This window comes from Phaseolus vulgaris, chromosome 2, assembly GCF_051622355.1.
Source record: "Phaseolus vulgaris cultivar YP4 chromosome 2, ASM5162235v1, whole genome shotgun sequence".
In the NCBI taxonomy this organism is placed as follows: domain Eukaryota; kingdom Viridiplantae; phylum Streptophyta; class Magnoliopsida; order Fabales; family Fabaceae; genus Phaseolus; species Phaseolus vulgaris.
Genome location: NC_143499.1, coordinates 42,090,606 through 42,110,243, shown reverse-complemented (window position 1 = coordinate 42,110,243; position 19,638 = coordinate 42,090,606). Strand labels below are relative to the sequence as shown.

The 19,638-nt window shown below is 35.5% G+C and overlaps 3 protein-coding genes across 7 annotated transcripts in view; 1 reads left to right on the top strand and 2 right to left on the bottom strand.

Annotated features, from left to right (window-relative positions):
* Positions 1-7,926, bottom strand: LOC137812191 (Translation elongation factor EF1A/initiation factor IF2gamma family protein). Of its 3 annotated transcripts, XM_068614108.1 has the most exons (12): positions 7,759-7,926; positions 7,529-7,662; positions 6,849-7,004; positions 4,956-5,174; positions 4,638-4,715; positions 2,946-3,481; positions 2,747-2,857; positions 2,169-2,656; positions 1,638-1,806; positions 734-973; positions 511-645; positions 1-400 (listed from the first exon to the last, which is right to left on the bottom strand). In XM_068614108.1, exons 2-12 carry the CDS (start codon positions 7,629-7,631, stop codon positions 269-271), a joined length of 2,367 nt encoding a protein of 788 aa, XP_068470209.1. In that variant the 5' UTR covers positions 7,632-7,662; positions 7,759-7,926; the 3' UTR covers positions 1-268. The 3 variants fall into 3 exon arrangements, with proteins under 3 accessions (XP_068470209.1, XP_068470210.1, XP_068470211.1); XM_068614109.1 differs by lacking the exon at positions 4,956-5,174; XM_068614110.1 differs by lacking the exons at positions 4,638-4,715; positions 4,956-5,174 and having other exon boundaries at positions 7,759-7,907.
* Positions 7,927-9,369: 1,443 nt separating this feature from the next.
* Positions 9,370-19,638, top strand: part of LOC137812190 (5'-3' exonuclease family protein) — a 20,634-nt gene continuing 10,365 nt past the window's right edge. For all 3 annotated transcript variants that reach the window (XM_090298879.1, XM_090298878.1, XM_068614107.2), the window contains exons 1-7: positions 9,370-9,637; positions 9,812-9,931; positions 11,027-11,150; positions 18,478-18,615; positions 18,742-18,951; positions 19,194-19,370; positions 19,486-19,557. In XM_090298879.1, coding sequence (XP_090155005.1) covers positions 9,477-9,637; positions 9,812-9,931; positions 11,027-11,150; positions 18,478-18,615; positions 18,742-18,951; positions 19,194-19,370; positions 19,486-19,557 — 1,002 coding nt within the window. In that variant the 5' untranslated portion in view covers positions 9,370-9,476. The remainder of the gene's footprint in view (positions 9,638-9,811; positions 9,932-11,026; positions 11,151-18,477; positions 18,616-18,741; positions 18,952-19,193; positions 19,371-19,485; positions 19,558-19,638) is intronic.
* LOC150029170 (uncharacterized) lies at positions 15,729-17,216 on the bottom strand. The gene has a single exon (XM_090299377.1). It carries the CDS (start codon positions 17,199-17,201, stop codon positions 15,729-15,731), a length of 1,473 nt encoding a protein of 490 aa, XP_090155503.1. The 5' UTR covers positions 17,202-17,216.

Genomic DNA, 19,638 nt, shown 5'->3' with positions numbered 1-19,638 from the left:
TTGAAACAAGAGATGGCGTTATGAATTAAATAAATTGTTTCATTCGACTAGTTTCTATGGTACAGCAGTCCAGATCTTTGGAGAAGGAACGCTCTCGTATGATACATATATGGTGAAAACATACCGAAAAAACTTCACCATTCTAAAACAATTCACATATTAACACATGAACCTCTCATCCAGAGTTGTATAGCTGCTGGGAGCATAACTTTATCTAACTATGATGGCAAACAAAGATACATGGTATGTTGAGAATGAATGCCCTAAATTAACCTTCGTCCTCAATTATTCTTGTCACAACTCCAACAGCAATTGTTCTTCCCATGGATCTTAGGGACACCCTTCCAAGAGCTTTACAACCAGAGAACTCTACCACACAGACCGACTTATGCAAAACCACCTAAAAATCAGATATAATAAAAGTCATTCCAAGTTTTGCGTATCCCAGGAATCATACATGAAAAAAAAAAGTGAAGATCATTGAAACAGAGTATTGCATTGATTTTTCACCTCAATTACTGCACTTTGCTTTGCAATGAGACAGCGAGGCGACTTTTTAGTCACCTTACCAGTCTTGGGATCGAGTACTGACACTATTCTTGAAACTCTAGCAGGTTCCTTCGCATGGTGTATATGAAACTCCAACTGCAGAGATTCAAAAAGAAAATTGAATTTTTCGCCAAGAATAAAGCGGAAAGTAAAGTGCAAGGAATGTCATTCGCATAGTACAAACCTGTGTGCCCACCAATATTGGACTAGCACCATCCAACACTAGCACTTTCAACTCCAAATGCTGAGCAGCTGCAACAGGAAAGTCGGGATGGCATAGTACATCTCCTGCCATCACCTGATTCCCATCAACACCTTGCAATGTTACAGCTACATTATCTCCAGCTCTTGCGACAGTACAGGCATTGGAGTCACGCTCCAATGAGCGTACTGTTCCCACTACAGCTGAAGGCATAACTAAGACCTACATTTTTATAAAAGAAATACAGTTATAGGGGAAACAGATTCATGTCATGTAATAAAAGCTAAGAATAAAAGTTGAGCACTTTGAGACATTATTATCTCAATTTTCTAGCATAAAAATTCTAGGTAACATCCTTTGTAGCCTAAGCATTGTCTAACCAAACAGCCAGGGGGCAAATGGCCCGTTTATAAATAACTGTATAAAATGAGTTCATCAAGTAAACAGTTGTTTCATAAAAAATAGTAACACTTTAAAAGTTTCGAGTTTTAATTTATATACACTGTAAGCATAAAATATTTTTAGTCGAACATTCAATAAAAATCTACCATATCCCCTCATTATATTAATTTGTAGGATACTAATGTAGTAAAATGGTAAAATCTAATGGGAAGTTTGTACCAAAGCATTTATACTAATACTGTATATAAATTAAATTACAAAGTTTTGGTCCTTCGAATTTTACCTAGTTCTTTTTCAACATCTTTATTTTATTCCCTACCAAGTATATACAATGAAAAGTCTGGGAATAAAATATTTAACTGATATTAATATACCTAGCAGAAACTCAGTTTCAGATCAGTAAATAATCTAATTAGGAGTGTTCCAAATTTAAATCTATCATTTGATTTTACATCAACAGCCATAACATTTCCCAATTGGTTACCTTTGATCCACTCCGAAGAGCTCCTGCTTCCAGTTTACCACAAGCAGATACCTGTCCAAGCATAGTTGATTTGATGACATCACATACTGGCATTAGTAGAGGTTTTGAAAATTCTCTAGTAGGAGCTTCGAGAGAGTCAATCGCATCTAACAGATAAGGTCCATCATACCTGTTCACAAGGAACACAACCATAATTATAATAGCATTATAAACTGCATACAATTCGAAACCAAAATGAAATTGACTTGCTAAAATGCAATCACACCAAATGCAATCCTAGATTGCCTGTATATAAAGACCGATTATATTGTAGCATAAAAGCTGCTAGGCTATCAGTGTTTCTTATTTTATATTAACTAGAGCAGTACCTTGTTAACAGTATGGGGCTATGGGCCCTATCCCATTGCACAGTTGCAGTGTGCCCTTTTTCACTAATATTTATTTACAATATTACCCATGTACCAGAAGTTTATATATAAACAAAATAAACCCATCATGAAAAGTAAAAATCACACTTTATCAAAGATGTACCAGTTTTTGAAACGGGTGTCGGAAGGGGATGCTTCCAAATTTTGATTTTCCATGGCACTCATGGGAATCCAAGATAGAGAAGATTCTTTGAAACCACATGAGTGCAGAAAACCTCCCAGCTGCTTCCTTATAAAATTAAATCGATCATTGGAGTACGCAACAGCATCCATCTTATTTACAGCAACTATGACCCGATCAACACCAAAACTTCTGATAAGTTGTGCATGCTCCCTTGTTTGCCCTTTGTTGCCATCCATACCAGCTTCAAATGAACCAAGTGAGGCATCTATAACAAGAATTGCAGCATCAGCTTGTGTTGCCCCAGAAATCATGTTTGGAACAAAATCTTTATGGCCAGGAGAGTCGAGCAAAACAACATGATATTTCTTGGTGTCAAAATAAGCAACAGCAACTGTCATAGTAATTCCCCTTTCTCTTTCTTCAGAACTTTCATCAAGTGCCCAAGCATAAGCAAAAGATCCCTTGCCCTGATTAACAAAACAAGGGGCAGAAATTGGCATGAATTCATACAAATCAAGAACTAAAAGTACAAAAAAAGACGGCGACAGTGAAAATACCTGTAACTTGGCCTCCTTTTCATTTTTGTGCATCTCTTTCTTGGAAATACGTCCCAATAGGTGCAGTAACCTACCAGATAGGGTTGATTTTCCAGAATCAACATGGCCAACCTACAATAGACAAACTAAAAAAGATTAGACTTTCATTCCTAGAACTATTTTTCTGGAGCAAATAAAAGAATTGCTGCCATTCACATACAATTGCAAGATTCAGCTGAGTCAGTGTATCTTCAGCTTGTTGAGGTAGCATCCATTTTTCTGGCTTATAAGAAACATGTGAACGAGGTTCCTTAGCATTAGTATGGCCTGAATTTCCAGATCTTACATCAACAGTCATGTTGAAATTGCTGGAAATACTTCCTTGTTTTCCATCTTTGATAGAAGAGAAACTATTCTTATCACTTTCCTTGACTTTTGACAGTGCAGACAAACTGCCTGACTTCTCTTTGCTTGATTGAATATCAATTGTACCATTTTTCAAAGACTTTATTTTATTAATATTTTCACCTTTGTCTTTTGGCAGAGATTCTGGCAAGCTGTTTGAAGTTTTACCACTTGTTTGCACATCAGTTGCTATATTTTTTGAAAGTTTGCTCTCAGCTGAACTATCCCGCCTGCTCTTTTGCATTAAGGATGATAAGTTGTCTGAACTTTCAGCATTTGATTGTACAGAATGATCATTTATCTCTCTGACACTTGATGAAAGTTTCGAACTTTTTTTGTTTGTAACTTTGTCTGAAAACATCATATAAATAAGATAGATTAATATTTATGTACATTAACTAGAATGTGAAGATAATAAATATGGAAAAACTGAATAGTTTGCAGTTTTTCCTAGAAATATTTCTTCATTTCTTGGTAACTTGGTAAGAGCTACAATGATAAAGATACTTACTGCTCGAAGAGAGATGGCAAAAACTGTTAAACATACAACAACTTTTTGGATTTGTGATGTTTTTATTTCTTTTTTATGACTCGAACCAAAAATTAAATGAAATAAGTTTATAAAAAAGTATATTATTTACTTTAAAAAAAAAGTGGTGAAAAAATATGATGAGAAGAATTCTCAATTTATTTGACCTTATTTACAAATTGACAACAGTATACAGACTACGATAATAAAAATACAAACTAACTCAGGCCTAAATCTGGAAACAATCTATATGAATCCCTCCATCTAAATCTCTTTATTTCGGCAGTTTCAATCTGATTCTCCTAATATTTAACAACTCATTTACACTGCAACACCACCCCCTTCAAGATCATTAATATGTCTCCAGTTCCCTCCTTGCATAATATTATGGATGCTCATCAAACTGTTCATTCCCTCTGTTAAATCATCAACTAATTTATGTTCTGAAATCCAATTGCGACATAGGACGTACACACCAACCCTTCACTTTTTCTTTAACAGTATTGATGGTCAACTTGTCACAATAGAGCTTTGCAAGACCTTCCAATTTGACTCTAAAACTATCTACAATCATTTTCAGCCAGAGCATTCAACATAATCCTTAAGCAATATTGCCTTGAATTCTGGTTCTGCTCATAATCATGTCACCACACTTTGCTTCTTCCTTCACAACCGTACCATAAACAATTGAAGCTAAAGCCTAATCTAATCCCTCCACTACATTTTCAGACTTGAGCTAAAAATGTTGTTAAAAAATGTCAGAAACTTGGATATCCCTTTCTAATAATATTTCATTTTCTTTAAAAAAAAAGTAGAAAAAAATAATAATTTTATGAAAAATATAGAAGTGAACTGCAAAGAATTGATACGCATGAGTTTTTAGTTTGAAAATAACGGCAACTATCTCTCTTAACAAATAAACTCTTTTTCTCCAACTCGAGCTCTACTGCCAAATTAGGTTTTTAGGGCGAATGATACCTTTCAACCCCATTTTGGAAGAATGCAGACCAGTATAAACAACATCATCAGGGGATGGAACATTGAACTTGAAAGGATCTGCATATGAAAAAAATCATGGTTTTATAACTAGTATTTACAAAAGAATGAATAAGTAATTTGATCTTGTGCAAGGAGTTGCAACTCGCAAGAGCTAAATCATGACATGTTTTAATTCAAACTCTAAACTTCAACTGATTACATATGCCCTAATTATTATAGTATAACATTCATGACAAAATTTGGAAAAAATGGTTTGTACTTATCAAATGAAAATCCTGAATCAAAACTGGTTAACACCTATGTTTAAGTGCGGATGGATCTGAGTACTAAAATCTTTATGAATTTCATGAAATTCTCCCCGGACATTCTCAAGCTTGTAGGAGATACTGGCATCTGTCAGAAAACCATCACCCGGCTTTGGAAATAATACAACCTCTTTGGGAATCTGTTGTGGTAATGAATGAAAAAGAGACCTAGCCAACTTGGATACTCCAGGAGTTTTGCTTATGTCTTCAGCTGCACCAAAGACATTGTTCAATAGGTTATAGGTATGTATATTGAGGCCATTGTTGAAAGCCTAACACTAAGCAGCCAGATACATGTTCTCATATTGTTTGACTCTCATCCCTCCCCTCGTCTCCTTTATTAGATATGCAAAAAATTAGTCATTAGTTTCCTGGTAATTGTTCTGGTGTTGCTCCATTGAGGATTTCTTATCCTACTGACATGCCGTTTATTAGAAAAATTCTTATTATTTAACCTTACATCAAAAGATAATTGGCAAATTGCTAAAGAACCAGAAACACTGAGGATTTTTGTCCTTATTTTTCTGGAAAAAAAGGTGTGTATTCGCAAATTGGATGGCAACTTGGGATTGGAAAATTGAACAGTTATCTGCTTAGGCATTTCCTTTCAGTGGATCCTGTTGAATTTTGATGCATAGATCGTTTTATTTTCCCTTAAAAATATTATAAACTTGTTTTGCGAACTTTGTACCCTTGGGATCTAAACCAGACCTCATGCAATTGTAACTGCTCAGGATCTGTTTCCCCTTTTAGGAAAGGAAATCTCCCAAAATATGTGATAAGTTCACAGGGAAATTGAATGAAAAATTCATTCCTAAAAATCTGCAGGGTATGGTGCTAGAATTGGGGGAGGAGGGGGTGGAAACTTCCATATAGAGAAAGCATTAATTTCTTTCACTATTATAAGTTCTGTAGTTGGTAGGAAAACCCTTAATATTAGCAGAGCCCATAAAACAGACCCTAGAAATCATCATTTTCATCCCTTGTTCTCTCAGCTTCAGTTAAAGTAAACCATTTAAATATGAACAATAGCATGAGACTATTCATTATACACACGACTAAGAATTAGAGATATATTTATTACAGTTTAGCCTCACCTAACCCAATTTTTTTATGTTCCAAATGCATCCTTTTGGCTTTAGAAATTCTTTGGTGGATTTCAGCAGTAAAATAACGGACTTGTTTTCCAAGCCTTTATATGAGCATTTTAACCATCCTCCTATTCAATGTAGGACATCTTAATACACATCCCTCACACTCAGGACAGGATATTTACAGTGAGGTTTGCAGGACTAAACATTTGTAGATGGTCCAATATCAATACTAAAAAGGCTGAGGAACTTGGTTTTTGAGGTGTCTAAGTTACTTATCAAATAGTATGGGATGCTAAATTAAGTGTCCCAATGTTTGGTTCTCCCCCATAATAGCTAGCTTTAGACGGTAGTGATGCTTATTAATTGGTATTAGAACTTGTTGACACTGTCGAGACATTGATTCTTTGAAATTGTGTTATCATAGGGACTTGGGTATCAGCTTAGCTTTCTAGGTATAGAAGATAGAAATAAAATATCCCACAGATGTATATAATTTCACATATAAACTAATTGCTGATATTAATAAGATATAACAATTTAGAAACTTAACATTCCAGGATATTTTAAGTACCATCTTCCCATATCAAAACAGAAAAACAAAAGAATCTTATGTACCACACTAACCAAAACTAAGAATTAGGAAACTCCCCCCAATACCCTATGCCACAAATAGAAAGAGGCAGAGAGATTAATTTAGATTTCAGACCATGTAAAAGTGACGTCCTTGTCTTACAAAACACAAAGTAAAATCCCCAGCAATAAACTAAATTATTCTTCATTAACTAAATTACCTATTTTGCTATTGTCGGAAGCTCCGATGTTAGGCAAGGGTCGACGTACAACACCACAAATATCACAAAATGTCATACTGTCCTCATTGTCATAAGTGCATATGGGGCATTGCCAAAGACCTGGCCTAATGGTCTCTTGCTTTGTATCAGGTCCTCCTGTTACAGCCGAAAAATTTAGGAGGTATATACAATAAAAGTAAATAAATAAACTTAGCAAATAGCAACATCCCCCAAATACCAACGTAGAAAAAAAATACTTGCTTAATATATTTTCTTACAAATGGAAGCTTGCCAAATTTCTTCAACCAACTAACTCAACTAACTACCTAATGTAACTACAAACACACATCTAATTTCACACAAATAATGCCTTATTTTCAATGGATGAACTACAAGGTACCCAACAAAACTTTCAGAGCGAACAAGTAACTGAGCTGGAAAAGAAACCTAAGATGTAAAAGGGTAAAGCCCATTTAATAAAAAAAATGACAACAACAAACTAAGCCTGGCAAGTAACTGAAAACATGTTCCAATTAATAACTACAATCTACTGACTTGCAAGAATTTGAAGTGCCCTCAATAAAAAAAAAAATAGTAATACTGATGAAAGCAAGCGCATAACAGAAGGAAATGTTCACGCATCACTATGGGCAAGAAAAAAAAGTTGAAAACTAACTAACCAGAGTCTTCTGCATCGACAGAATCATAATCATAGTCGTCATAATCATCATCGTAGTAATAGTCGTCGTCCAAATCGAGTCCGTAATTGACTTTGCGAGGCATGGCGGCACTGAGCACAAAAAAAGTGCAAAATCTATGCGCAGAAAAGGAGAGTGTGAGGTTTCATTGAGTGGAAGAATGCAGATGAATGAATTGAATTGAGAAAGGAATTGGAATCGAGAAACGTTACCTTAGCGCAAAATGTTTGGGAGTGAAGAAGTGAATGCGTGTGGATCGTAGGAAGCGCGCAAGGGATCGATTGGGATTCCCTACTTCAGCACCTTCTTCTACCTCATTTCCTTTGTGACCTTTCACTTTTCACTCATACTATTATTTAATAAATAGGGTTTGGTTTGATGAATAATATTGTTAAATATATGATAAGATATAAGAAGATATGATTACGAATTATCTTCCACAACCGTTTTATCTTAATACAATCTCTTATTTTGTTAGTAATTTTTTTTATTTTTTATCTTAAGAAAAGTGTTGGATTAGAAAATATTATGGATAGGTTGCTTCTAATTTAAGGTTTTGACAGTATTAGCTTTTTTTTATAATGATTAATCTATATTTATGTTATGTTTAAAGAATAGATATCATATTGTGATATGTAATGCATATATAAGATTCATATGTAATTTGTATTTATATAATATTTGAATTTAAAATACATTATCAATTAAAATATTTGGAATTGAATAATTATTATTAAAAATATAAATATTTAAATAATAGTTACACTTTTAAAAACTTGTATACATTCTCATAGTACAAAAAGATACATAAATTAAAAAACTATATAATTTAGTTAAAATTGTATATCTTTATGACTTTATAATTTATAGAAATTACAAATTAAATTAAAATGATACAATTTTAAGTAAACATGTTCTATAAGGTAAAAAATGGCCTCCTGCAAGTGTATTATGACAACAATATAGAATATCCTGAAATTCATGATTAGGCACACACCTCCCAAATATTAAAATACGATCCATACAAATTTACTTATATTTTTTAAACTGAAATGTAACATAAAAAAATATCATCACACTCATATTTGTTAGACATAATTTCTTTACAAAACTTCACAAATTATAGTAAAATATATACCAAACTTGTGTCGGAGGACATTAATACTTTTCTTTTTATTTTAACGTGTTGAAATATCATCACATAATTCATTTTTCAATTTGAGAGACTAACATAAAATCTGACATAAATTTAAGGATTAAAAAAATATTTTAGCCAAACAATTTAAAAACTGTTTTTTTTACATTAGTGTTCTAATTATATACGTTATTATACCGTTAATTAACCACGGAAACAAGAATGGTAATGCAGATAATATTGAAGGATAAAAAATCATTTTTTTTTTTAATTTAGAGGCTAAAAAATAATTTTGAATTTAAAGAACTAAAAGAAAATTTAAAGAATTACAACCATATTTAAGTCTGTCTTTTAATGATGCATAATGAAGTGTTAATATTTAGTAAAATAAAACGACAAGAAATGAAACGATTTTTTTATCATTATTTAGTGATTGCAACAAAATGTTTATTTTCATTATTCAAAAGTGAACAAAATAATAACCAATAAATAATAATTCACTAATCTCCAATTAAAATAATAAAAAATAATATTTATTTGTTTTTTCACTTTTCACAAACCCAAAGCAATAACAAACATTTCTTTATTTAGAATTTCGATATTTCCCGCTTTACACATTAAATGTAATTTATATAAAACACGTAAAAACAGCAAATAATATAAAGGGAATATAATTTATATAAAACACGAAGAAAGAGCAAATAAGTAAAGGGAATATAAGTTTTGGCGCGCAATTTTGTTGTATATATGAAATGTGTTGTGTGATTGGTAGCGTAGTAGATTGTTGAAAGAGGAATGGGAATTCAGGGGTTTTTGCCGCTATTGAAATCGATTATGGTTCCAATCAATATCAAGGACTTGAAGGGTTGTTCTGTGGCGGTAGATACCTACTCTTGGCTCCACAAAGGTGCCCTTTCTTGCAGCACCGAACTATGCAAAGGGATACCCACTACCAGGTCACTTCCCTTTTACCCTCTGCCTTACTGTTATTTTATTGGGGTTTTCTTGGATTCATTGTTTGGAGAAAGCCAGCTTGTAAAGGTTCGATCTTTTAAAATGGGCTTAACTGCATACAAACTGGGTGTGCTGTTCAACTGAGTTTCGTTTGTGCATGTATTGGTGGGTTTTAGGCACATTGAGTATTGCATGCACAGAGTCAATTTGCTGCGCCATTATGGGGTTAAGCCCATTTTAGTGTTTGATGGGGGGCTTCTGCCAATGAAGAGTGAACAAGAGATCAAGCGTGCCAGGTGCTCTATATGTCTTTACAACATTGAATTTTGTTTTTCTTAATTGATTGTTTTTGAATGTTTTTTTGCCGCAAATAAGAAAAAACTGTTGGGTTGAGTGACACCTTAATTGTTAATGGGACGTTTTCATGTATGCTACGAGTCTTGTGTGGGTTAGGTAGACTAAGAAGCTTAATGTGGTACTTAATATATGATGGTTTACCACTTAGTGGACTAGTTCTTTTGGATTGAATTCTCCGTTTGTGCTTAAGTCATAACAATTAGTGCTTTTGGATTGAAAGGGCTGTCTACGTATTGAGTACTGATAGGTGAATGCAGTTATCAACGTAAAGGAAAGGGGCTACTGTTGTGTAGGGTTCATGTGGATAGGGTGAAACTGTTGGGGATGTTGTTTCTTAAAAGAGGTGTCAATGTTGAGTTCTCCATTGATTAGAATAAGAATTTTAACGTTCTTAAGCTATGAGGTTCTTTGGTTGGTTGAACTAGTTTTTTGGATTGAGTTATCCTTTTGTATTATAGTCATAATAATTAATGCTTTTATTGAACAAAGTTTTCTTAAGCCCTGTCTAGCTGTCTCTGTGTTTGTATTTGTCAGGTTTTTATGCACATGCATAATTTGTTGAAATAACAGTGATGTCAGGTTTATGATCTTGAATTGCTAAAAAAATTCCATTTCTGTTCTAAATGACATACCTGTTTTCTACGCTGTTTGTTGATTGCTCTGGTGGTTCTAATATTGAGGTAAAACTGATTTGGTTCGGTAAGAACTTTAGAAAAGGAATACTCTCAATGATTTGGTAGTGGAATTGATAAATAATTTCATATTTTGAAACTAAGATACTGAAGAACCAATCTTCCTCCAGTACCCATGAAAATAACACATTGTCATGGGGTCTGAATTTTATAGTTTTTCTCTTCTTTTTTAAAAGGAACTATTAAGTATTAAAGGATACGAAATAAGAGGTTATGAACTTTATTACAACATCACCAGAGAGGAATTCTTTAATTTCTGGCAGGTTTAAGAACCTTATAATCTCATTGATAGTCTTTGTACTTTTGTGCATGAAACAAGTATTTTCTATGCTATAAGTGCAGGGTTAGAAAGGACAATTTTGCACGTGCAGTTGAACATGAATCAGACGGAAATTCAGCTGCTGCTTATGAGTGCTACCAGAAAGCAGTTGATATTTCTCCCCAAGTTGCACTTGAACTAATTCAGGTAAAAAGAAGTTAAATATATCATAGTTGGTCCGGTTGTTGATGTGAGTACACGTGTTTCCATTTTTGTAAGTATCATATATGTATTTCATTTGAATATATTCATTGCAATAATTCTTAAAATGTTTCTTTGTTGTTGTGAATTATGTGGCTAATCACACATGTAAATCCTTTACTTATAGTCATGTAAATCCTGTGTATCTCCAAATTTTGAATGATGGAAAAGTTGCTTAAGCCATGCAATCTTGCATGTAACTCCTGGTACTCAACTTCAGCACTGCATCTAGCAATTGTTTTCTACTTCTTAAAACTCCAAGAAATCAAGTTTCCACCAATGAGAAGATAATATCCAAAAGTAGACCTCCTATGTAATGGTGATCCTTCACAATTAGCATTAGAATAACAAAGAATTTTGGAATTGCCTCTATCTACATATATTAAACTGCAACCTGGTTCATTCTTGATGTATCAAAGTACGTGTATCATAACATTCTAATGACTATCACATGGGGCCTTTTGGAATTGGCTAAACATACTAACTGCATATGTGGTGTCTAGTCTAGTGATGTAATTAAGTCTACCTACTAGACAAAAGTATCTTTCTGGGTCATTTAGTGGCTTCCCTTGACCATAAAGAAGCTTCAAATTAGGATCCATAGGACTATTGTTTGGGTGACAATCAATCATACCAATCTTGGTCAAAATGTCTAAAGTATATTTATGCTGGGAAATGGCAATGCCTGACTAGGATCGTGCAACTTTGATGCCGAGAAAGTACCTAAGTGGACCCAATTCCTTTGTTTGTATAAGAATATAAGGTAATTCTTATGTCTTGAGCATAAAAAAGGAACATATTATATATAGACTATACAATACACTACATAGAGATGTGCCTAGGGCTATATATTGAAAATACATCTAACAAGTCAATATTTATAAATCATATACACCAAGTTTGTTACAAATGTAATCAATTCTTGTACCTTGCAATGATTTGGTGAAGACATTTAACTATTAATCATTAGAGTTGACTAATTGAGTATTAATGTCTCTAGATGCAATCCTTTCACAAATGAAGTGACCATCTATCTCAATATGTTTGGTCTTCTCGTGAAATTCCAAATTTAAGGAAATATGAGGACAACTTGGTCACAAATTTCGAATTCATCCACCCAATTTCCTCCAACGTATCCAATGCATATTTTCTATGAGAGATAACAAGTATTGGATTGTGTTACCTCAATCCCCAAGAAATATCTTTGTCAAGATCTTTAGTTTGAAAGTGTTGACAAAGGTGTTGCTTTACCTATTGTGAGATTTCGTGGTGATTATGCTTGTGACAGTCCAAGGATAAGGAGGAGTTTGTCTAATGCTGTTGATGCTTTGGTTGCCAATGTTATGAAATTTCAAGGAAATATGAAATAGAGTTTAAAGAAAGTTGAGGTTGAGGATGAGGAGGAGTTTGTCTAATGCCCTAGACTTTAATTTGAGAGTTCACATACTATACTAGTCATATGATCTGAGGCACCAAAATCAAGTATCCAAGGTCCAATAGAAGGATTGAGAAACAATATATAGGATTACCAAACTGAGCCACAACTGAAACAAATGATGCAGGTTGTTTGGTTGCTTGGAGCTTGAGAATTTCATGATATTTAAAGTAGGAGTTGTCAAATGACGAGCACTCTCTTTACCTTGAATCAATTTGCTGTCACCTTTGAGTTTTTTGCATGGGATCATTGGTATGTTGGTGACAGTCATGAGAGATTGACCAGAAGGAAGGAGCCATGAGTCAAACAAAACAATGTCAAACAAAGCCCAAAAGTTGTTCGTGATAGGTGGAGAAGCATGCAGGGAGGTTGCTGGAGGGTGAGTCATTGGAAAATGGCATTTGCTTGCTCAGAGTGTGGCGCTGATGATATGAACGATTGTGTGTAGGAGCGTCTAGGTCCTCTCATAAGAGATTTCGAAGAACAATTAGGCTTTGGACAAAGGGAACTTTAGGCGGCTTCCGATTATATCAAGAACAGGAACAATAAAGAATATGATAGAGAATTGAGAAAAGGAAACAAAGTGCATATATTATTCATATCCCAAATAATAGTTCAATACTCTATTTATAGAGTACTAAAGATTACAAATGATAAAGATAAATGATAAAATCCTAATAAAATCCTAACTAATTAAATAAATGATAAAATCCTAATAAAATCCTAACTAATTAAATAAATGATAAAATCCTAACTAATTAAATCCTAAAACTTTAGAATATAACAATGCCCTCCCCATAACAACATTCTTGCCCTCAAGAATAGAACAATGGGTACTTCTTCAAATCAAAGTAGAACTCCCAAGTTGCATCTTCAGGAAGTTGGTGCTTCCATTTCACTAAAACCTTTGTGACTGCCCTTCCTCTTCTCTTAACAGTCATGCGGTCAATGATAGCTTCAGGTTCTTTCAATTGTAGTGGGTCTTCAGATTGATAAGGCAACGTAGTGGAAACCACCATGTCGCCCACATGTTTCTTTAGTTGTGATATATGGAAGACATTGTGAATCTTAGAATGTACTGGATGTTCTAACTTATAAGCTACCTCCCCCACCTTATCCAAAACCTTGTAGGGCCCAAAATACTTTGGGCTCAACTTAGCATTTGATTTAAAGCTTACGGATACCTGCTTGTAAGCTTGCAACTTAACGTAAACCAAGTCACCAATCTCAAAACCTCTCTCGGATTTGTGTCTATCTGCTAGTTGTTTCATTCTCTCTTGTGCTCGTTTTAAATGAAATTTTATCACTTTCAACATTTGTTCTCTCTTGAGAAGGCTTCTATCGACCAATTCAATGCTGGATTCCCCCGGTAAGTACGGTAAATGGATAGGAGGTGGTTGACCATACACAATTTCATACGGGGTGGCTTTTATGGCTGTATGGAATGTGGTATTATACCACCATTCTGCAAGAGGGAGCCATTGCACCCATTTGTGTGGTGAGTCAACACACATACATCTCAAATAAGTTTCTAAGCATCTATTCACCACCTCTGTCTGGCCATCTGTTTGGGGATGATAACTTGTGGACAGTTGAACTTGCATTCCTTGTACTGCCATAAACTCTTTCCAAAATTGGCTCACAAAAATCGGATCTCTATCACTGGTAATGGTTTTTGGACATCCATGTAACTTGAACACGTTGTCCAAAAATGCTTGAGCAACACTTCTCGCCGTATATGGGTGAGTTAGAGCCATAAAATGGGCAGCTTTGCTCAGCCTGTCTACTACCACAAAAATGACTTCTTTACCTTGTGAACGTGGCAACCCTTCGATGAAATCCATGGTGATGTGCTGCCAAATGGTCTGTGGAATGGGTAGAGGTTGTAGAAGGCCTGGAGTAGCAGCGGTGTCATATTTATTTTGCTGACACACAGAACAGCGTTGGATAAAATGTTTGATATCTTTATTTAGGCCTCTCCAATAAACCATTGCCTTGACCCTTTTCACTGTTGCATTCATACCCGAGTGACCGCCCTCCGCTGAGGCATGTAGCCACTGCAAAATCTTCTTTCTCAATATCCCATCTATCCCTACAACCAGCCTGCCTTTTCTTCTAAGTTCATTGTTTTCCCATGTATAATGTTTATGGGAACTTGTATGCGCCTTTAACTCTGTTATGAGCTTCTGTAAGTGAATATTTCTAATCCATGATTGTTGTATATCCTGTAGTAACTCAGACTGTAGTTGTAAGGTAATTAAACCTTTGCATTCCACTACGTCCCTTCTAGATAATGCATCAGCGACAACATTTTCTTTTCCTTGGCGATATTCTATGGTGAAATCAAATTCCATCAGCTTGACTAGCCATTTTTGTTGAAACTCAGTGGACCATCTTTGATCTAAGATGTATTTAAGGCTGTAATGATCCGTCTTGATAGTAAAATGACGATTCAACAGGTAATGTTGCCATTTTTGCACAGCAAAGACTACTCCCACCAACTCCTTTTCGTATGTTGAATAAGCTCGTTGTTGAAGGTTAAAAATTCTACTAATAAAAGCTATGGGATGGTGGTGGTCTTGCATCAAAACTGCTCCCACGCCTTGCCCAGAAGCATCTACCTCCACAACAAAGACTTTTGAGAAATCAGGTAATGCTAAAACGGGAGTACTGCTCATCATCTTCTTAAGGCCGTGAAAAGCTTGTTCAGCCCTCTCACACCAAATGAAATTGTCCTTCTTAAGCATATCAGTTAAGGGTTTAGTAATGATGCCATATCCGCGGACAAATCTTCTATAATACCCAACTAAGCCCAAAAACCCTCGTAATTGTTTTAAGGTTCGTGGTAGAGGCCAGCTTACCATAGTAGCAACTTTGTTGGAGTCCGTGGAAACGCCCTGTGCATTAATAATATGGCCTAAGTACTCCACTTCGGAAACAACAAAATAGCGTTTAGATCTCTTGGCAAAAAGAGAATGGATACGGAGAGTCTGCAACACTTCTTTTAGATGTTGTATGTGCTCTGTTATGTTTTTGCTGTAGACTAGAATATCATCAAAAAACACCAACAAAAATTTCCTTAAAAACCTCTAAAAAATGGAGTTAATTAATCCTTGGAATGTAGCTGGGGCGTTGGTGAGTCCAAATGGCATCACCAGGTACTCATAATGTCCCGAGTGTGTTGGAAAAGCTGTCTTCCACACATTGTCGGGATTCATTCGAACTTGATTATAGCCTGCACGTAAATCAATTTTCGAAAAAATAGTAGATCCTGCTAATTCATCCAATAAATCATCAACTAAAGGAATGGGAAATTTGTTCTTGACTGGGCCCTTATTCAAATCTCTATAATCAACACAAAGTCTCCATGAGCCATCTTTTTTGCTCACCAGAACCACGGGGCTGGCGTAAGGGCTGCAACTTTCCTGTATAATTCCGGATTGCAAATATTCATGTATAAGTTGTTCAATAATATCTTTTTGGGTTGTGGCATACCTGTAAGGCCGTTTGTTGACAGGATTAACTCCCTGAATCAATGGAATATGATGATCATGGCCTGGGCGAAAGGGTGGTAATTGTTGTGGTTCCTGAAAGACATCTGCAAATTCTTGTAAGAGATTCGCGATCTCAGTTGGAATATCCTGTGCTGCAGCATGTGTAGTCAAGGACTGCAACAACATGTCCTCCTCTGCACCCACGTGCATCATAGACAAATGCACACCGTCAATAAAAGCTTTACTCAACTGTTGCTTGTGTGCAGGTTTAAGCTTGGGGGCCATAGAGCCACGGAGAACATGTCGCCTTCCTTGTACATTGAATTCCATAGTGAGTTTGTCGAAATTCCATAAAATATCGCCCAATGTTATGAGCCACTCAATTCCCAACACTAAATCGCAACACCCCAAAGGAAGGAGTAACATATCAACAGTAAAAGTTGTGTGCTGAATTGTCCAACTAAATTTTTTTACCACGAAAGATATCTTGATCTTTGACCCATCTGCTACCACGACATTCAAAGGGGCAATCGTCTCAATTATGCACCCATATTTTTGAGCCATTTGGGTATCTAAGAAATTATGAGTGCTGCCACTATCAATGAGAATATGTAAAGGTCGTTTTTGATGATATCCAGTTATTCTCATAGTTCTGAACCCAGCCACTCCTGTTAATGCGTTGATTGAGATTTGTGGTTCCTTCCATTGCAATAAATCAGTCGCGTCACTGGGAGGACTATCCTGTGCGTCATCTTCTTCCTCCATCTCCATGACGTGAAGTTGTAATTTCTTGTGTACCCTATTGTGCTCCATTGAGTAGGGTTCATCACAAAAATAACAAAGGCCTTGGGCTCTGCGTTCTGCTATGAACTCTGGCGTTAAGTGGCGTGTGGGTTTAGGTTTGGGGACCGCATTGATTGGAGCTGATGATGATAGAGGCACTGGAGCTGGACCTAAGACTCCCCTGTGGAATTTGGTCGTCGACTTGCTGGAATTGGCTGCTTCATACGTCCTGGCCAAAGTAAATGCATGCTGTAGAGATGTAGGTTGGAACATGCGTACCATCATTTGAATGTCGTGCTTTAAGCCACTAAGGAAGCAGCTGAGAATATGATCACTAGCTAAATTCAATCTTGTAATGATTGAATCGAACTCTTCATGATAGGCATCAACTGAAGTCTTTTGTCGCAGACGCATCAACGCAACCATGGGATCATCGCCAATTGCACCAAACCGATCTTTTAGACTTTTGGTGAATCCTGGCCATGAAGGTGCATCCATATCTAAATCAGAGTTCATAAGTGCAGTATGCCATTGCAAGGCCTTGCCTTCTAGATGCATAAGTGCCAACTGTACCTTGAATTCCTCTGAAGTCTTGTCAATGAGAAAATAATTTTCGCATTGATAAATCCACTGGTTAACATTTTCGCCATTGAATCGAGGAAAGTCGATGCGTGCCAACCGCGTGCCACACACATAAGAAGACCCCGTTCGAGGTCCGCGCGACATTGTGTCCTGTGAGGGTCGAGGGGAGTGTTCACCTCAAGATTGAGTAAGTAAATCCTGGATGGTGTCTTTCATAGAAAGAGTCAAGGTTCCATTCAATGTAGTCGCGAGTTCCATAAACCTATTATCCATCCTTTGGGAGATTCGATCTTCCATCTCCTTAGTAGCTTGAGCGGAGCGTGTTGAATCTGCCATTGAAAGTGCTGGAAGGTCCTAGCTGATACCAATTGATATGAACGATCGTGTGCAGGAGCGTCTAGGTCCTCTCGTAAGAGATTTCGAAGAACAATTAGGCTTTGGACAAAGGGAACTTTAGGTGGCTTCCGATTATACCAAGAATAGGAACAATGATAAAGTATATGATAGAGAATTGAGAAAAGGAAACAAAGTGCATATATTATTCATATCCCAAATAATAGTTCAATACTCTATTTATAGAGTACTAAAGATTACAAATGATAAAGATAAATGATAAAATCCTAATAAAATCCTAACTAATTAAATCCTAAAACTTTAGAATATAACAGCTGATTTGGACAAGTCAAAGATAGGAAGCTTGTGCGACGAATTTAGGCAGTGATTCTTGCACAGTGGTGGTTGTCGGGAGATAGTGTCTTGGTTGTTTTCTGCTTGTCGGAGAAAGGAGGGTCAGCATTGGTGAATGGAGGATTGCAGCATAATTATTTGTATAATATAGGAAAACCTAATAATGGATAATAATCGAGAATATTCCTAATTATTAGTTGTACCCATTTCCCTTATTACTAAGATCAAATAATATCTCTTACAGTTCTATTATATCTCCAAATAAATGTTTAGCATTGTTTTTTTGTGCAAGGTATTGAAGCAGGAGAATGTGCAGTATATTGTTGCTCCTTACGAGGCAGATGCCCAGATGACATTCTTGGCAATTAGTGGACAAGTTGATGTAGTTATAACTGAAGATTCTGATCTTATACCATTTGGCTGCCCTAGAGTAAGTTTACCACGTGGCTTAACATATAAATGTTTTATGTTATTTGTTTTCTACTGTATATTTCTTCCTACTTTTTTATGTAACTCCTTGTTTTTTTATTGGCCTGTTTCTTCCTTGAAAATTTAGATTCTCTTTAAAATGGACAAGTTTGGTCAAGGTGTTCAGTTCCAGTACTCCATGCTACAAAAGAATAAGGAGCTTAGTTTCGAGGGGTTCAACAGACAAATGGTTCTTGAAATGTGTATTTTGAGTGGGTGTGACTATCTTCAGTCCTTGCCAGGTATGGGTCTTAAAAGAGCCCATGCAAGCATAAAAAAATTTAGAAGTTATGACAAGGTAAGTGCGGCTGATACACCTAACAAGCATGATCAGGACCTTAAAAATCAATAAGGATTGTATTAGCCGTCAATGTTCTTTTTTTATTTATGTTTAAACCCACTCAAGCAGTCAGGTACATCTATACACAGCAGAAATCCCAGAAAGTGTTTTTTTTTTAATAATATATATCTTTTAAATCTTATATGTAAATCTTTCTATATGAAAATTTTCTATTTCTAATGCCAATTCCAATGTTTCAGGTTCTTAAGCATTTGAGATACAGTGGAGTTTCTGTGCCTCCCTTTTATGAAGAGTCATTCAAGAAGGCATTACATACTTTCCAATATCAACGAGTTTATGATCCAATTAATGAAAATATTGTCCATTTGTCTAAGATACCTGATGATATTGGTGTCGAGTTAGACTTTTTAGGCCCATATCCTTATTTCTTAATGTTCTTTTGTCATTTTAAATTAATATCACTCTGCTCCATTTTTGTTCAACCGTCTATGATAGGATCTTACTTGAAAGTATACCTTAACCTGGGATACACCCATGCCAAAAGATATAGCACAAAGAATAGCAAAAGGGGATCTTGATCCAATTACCAAAATGCCATTTGAGGTAAGCCGTTTAATTTCTTCTTTATATCTTTATCCATAAGAAACTGTGTTTGTTAAAATGAATCAGTAAATTTTCTATTTA

Excerpts from the sequence above, each read along its gene's own strand:
- LOC137812191 (XM_068614108.1), bottom strand. The coding sequence starts at position 7,631 with ATGCCTCGCAAAGTCAATTACGGACTCGATTTGGACGACGACTATTAC. Across the intron at positions 4,716-4,955 it reads CCATCCGCACTTAAACATAG|ATCCTTTCAAGTTCAATGTT; the intron begins GTGTTAACCAGT and ends TTTCATATGCAG. Across the intron at positions 974-1,637 it reads CTCTTCGGAGTGGATCAAAG|GTCTTAGTTATGCCTTCAGC; the intron begins GTAACCAATTGG and ends ATAAAAATGTAG.
- LOC150029170 (XM_090299377.1), bottom strand. The coding sequence starts at position 17,201 with ATGATGGTACGCATGTTCCAACCTACATCTCTACAGCATGCATTTACT.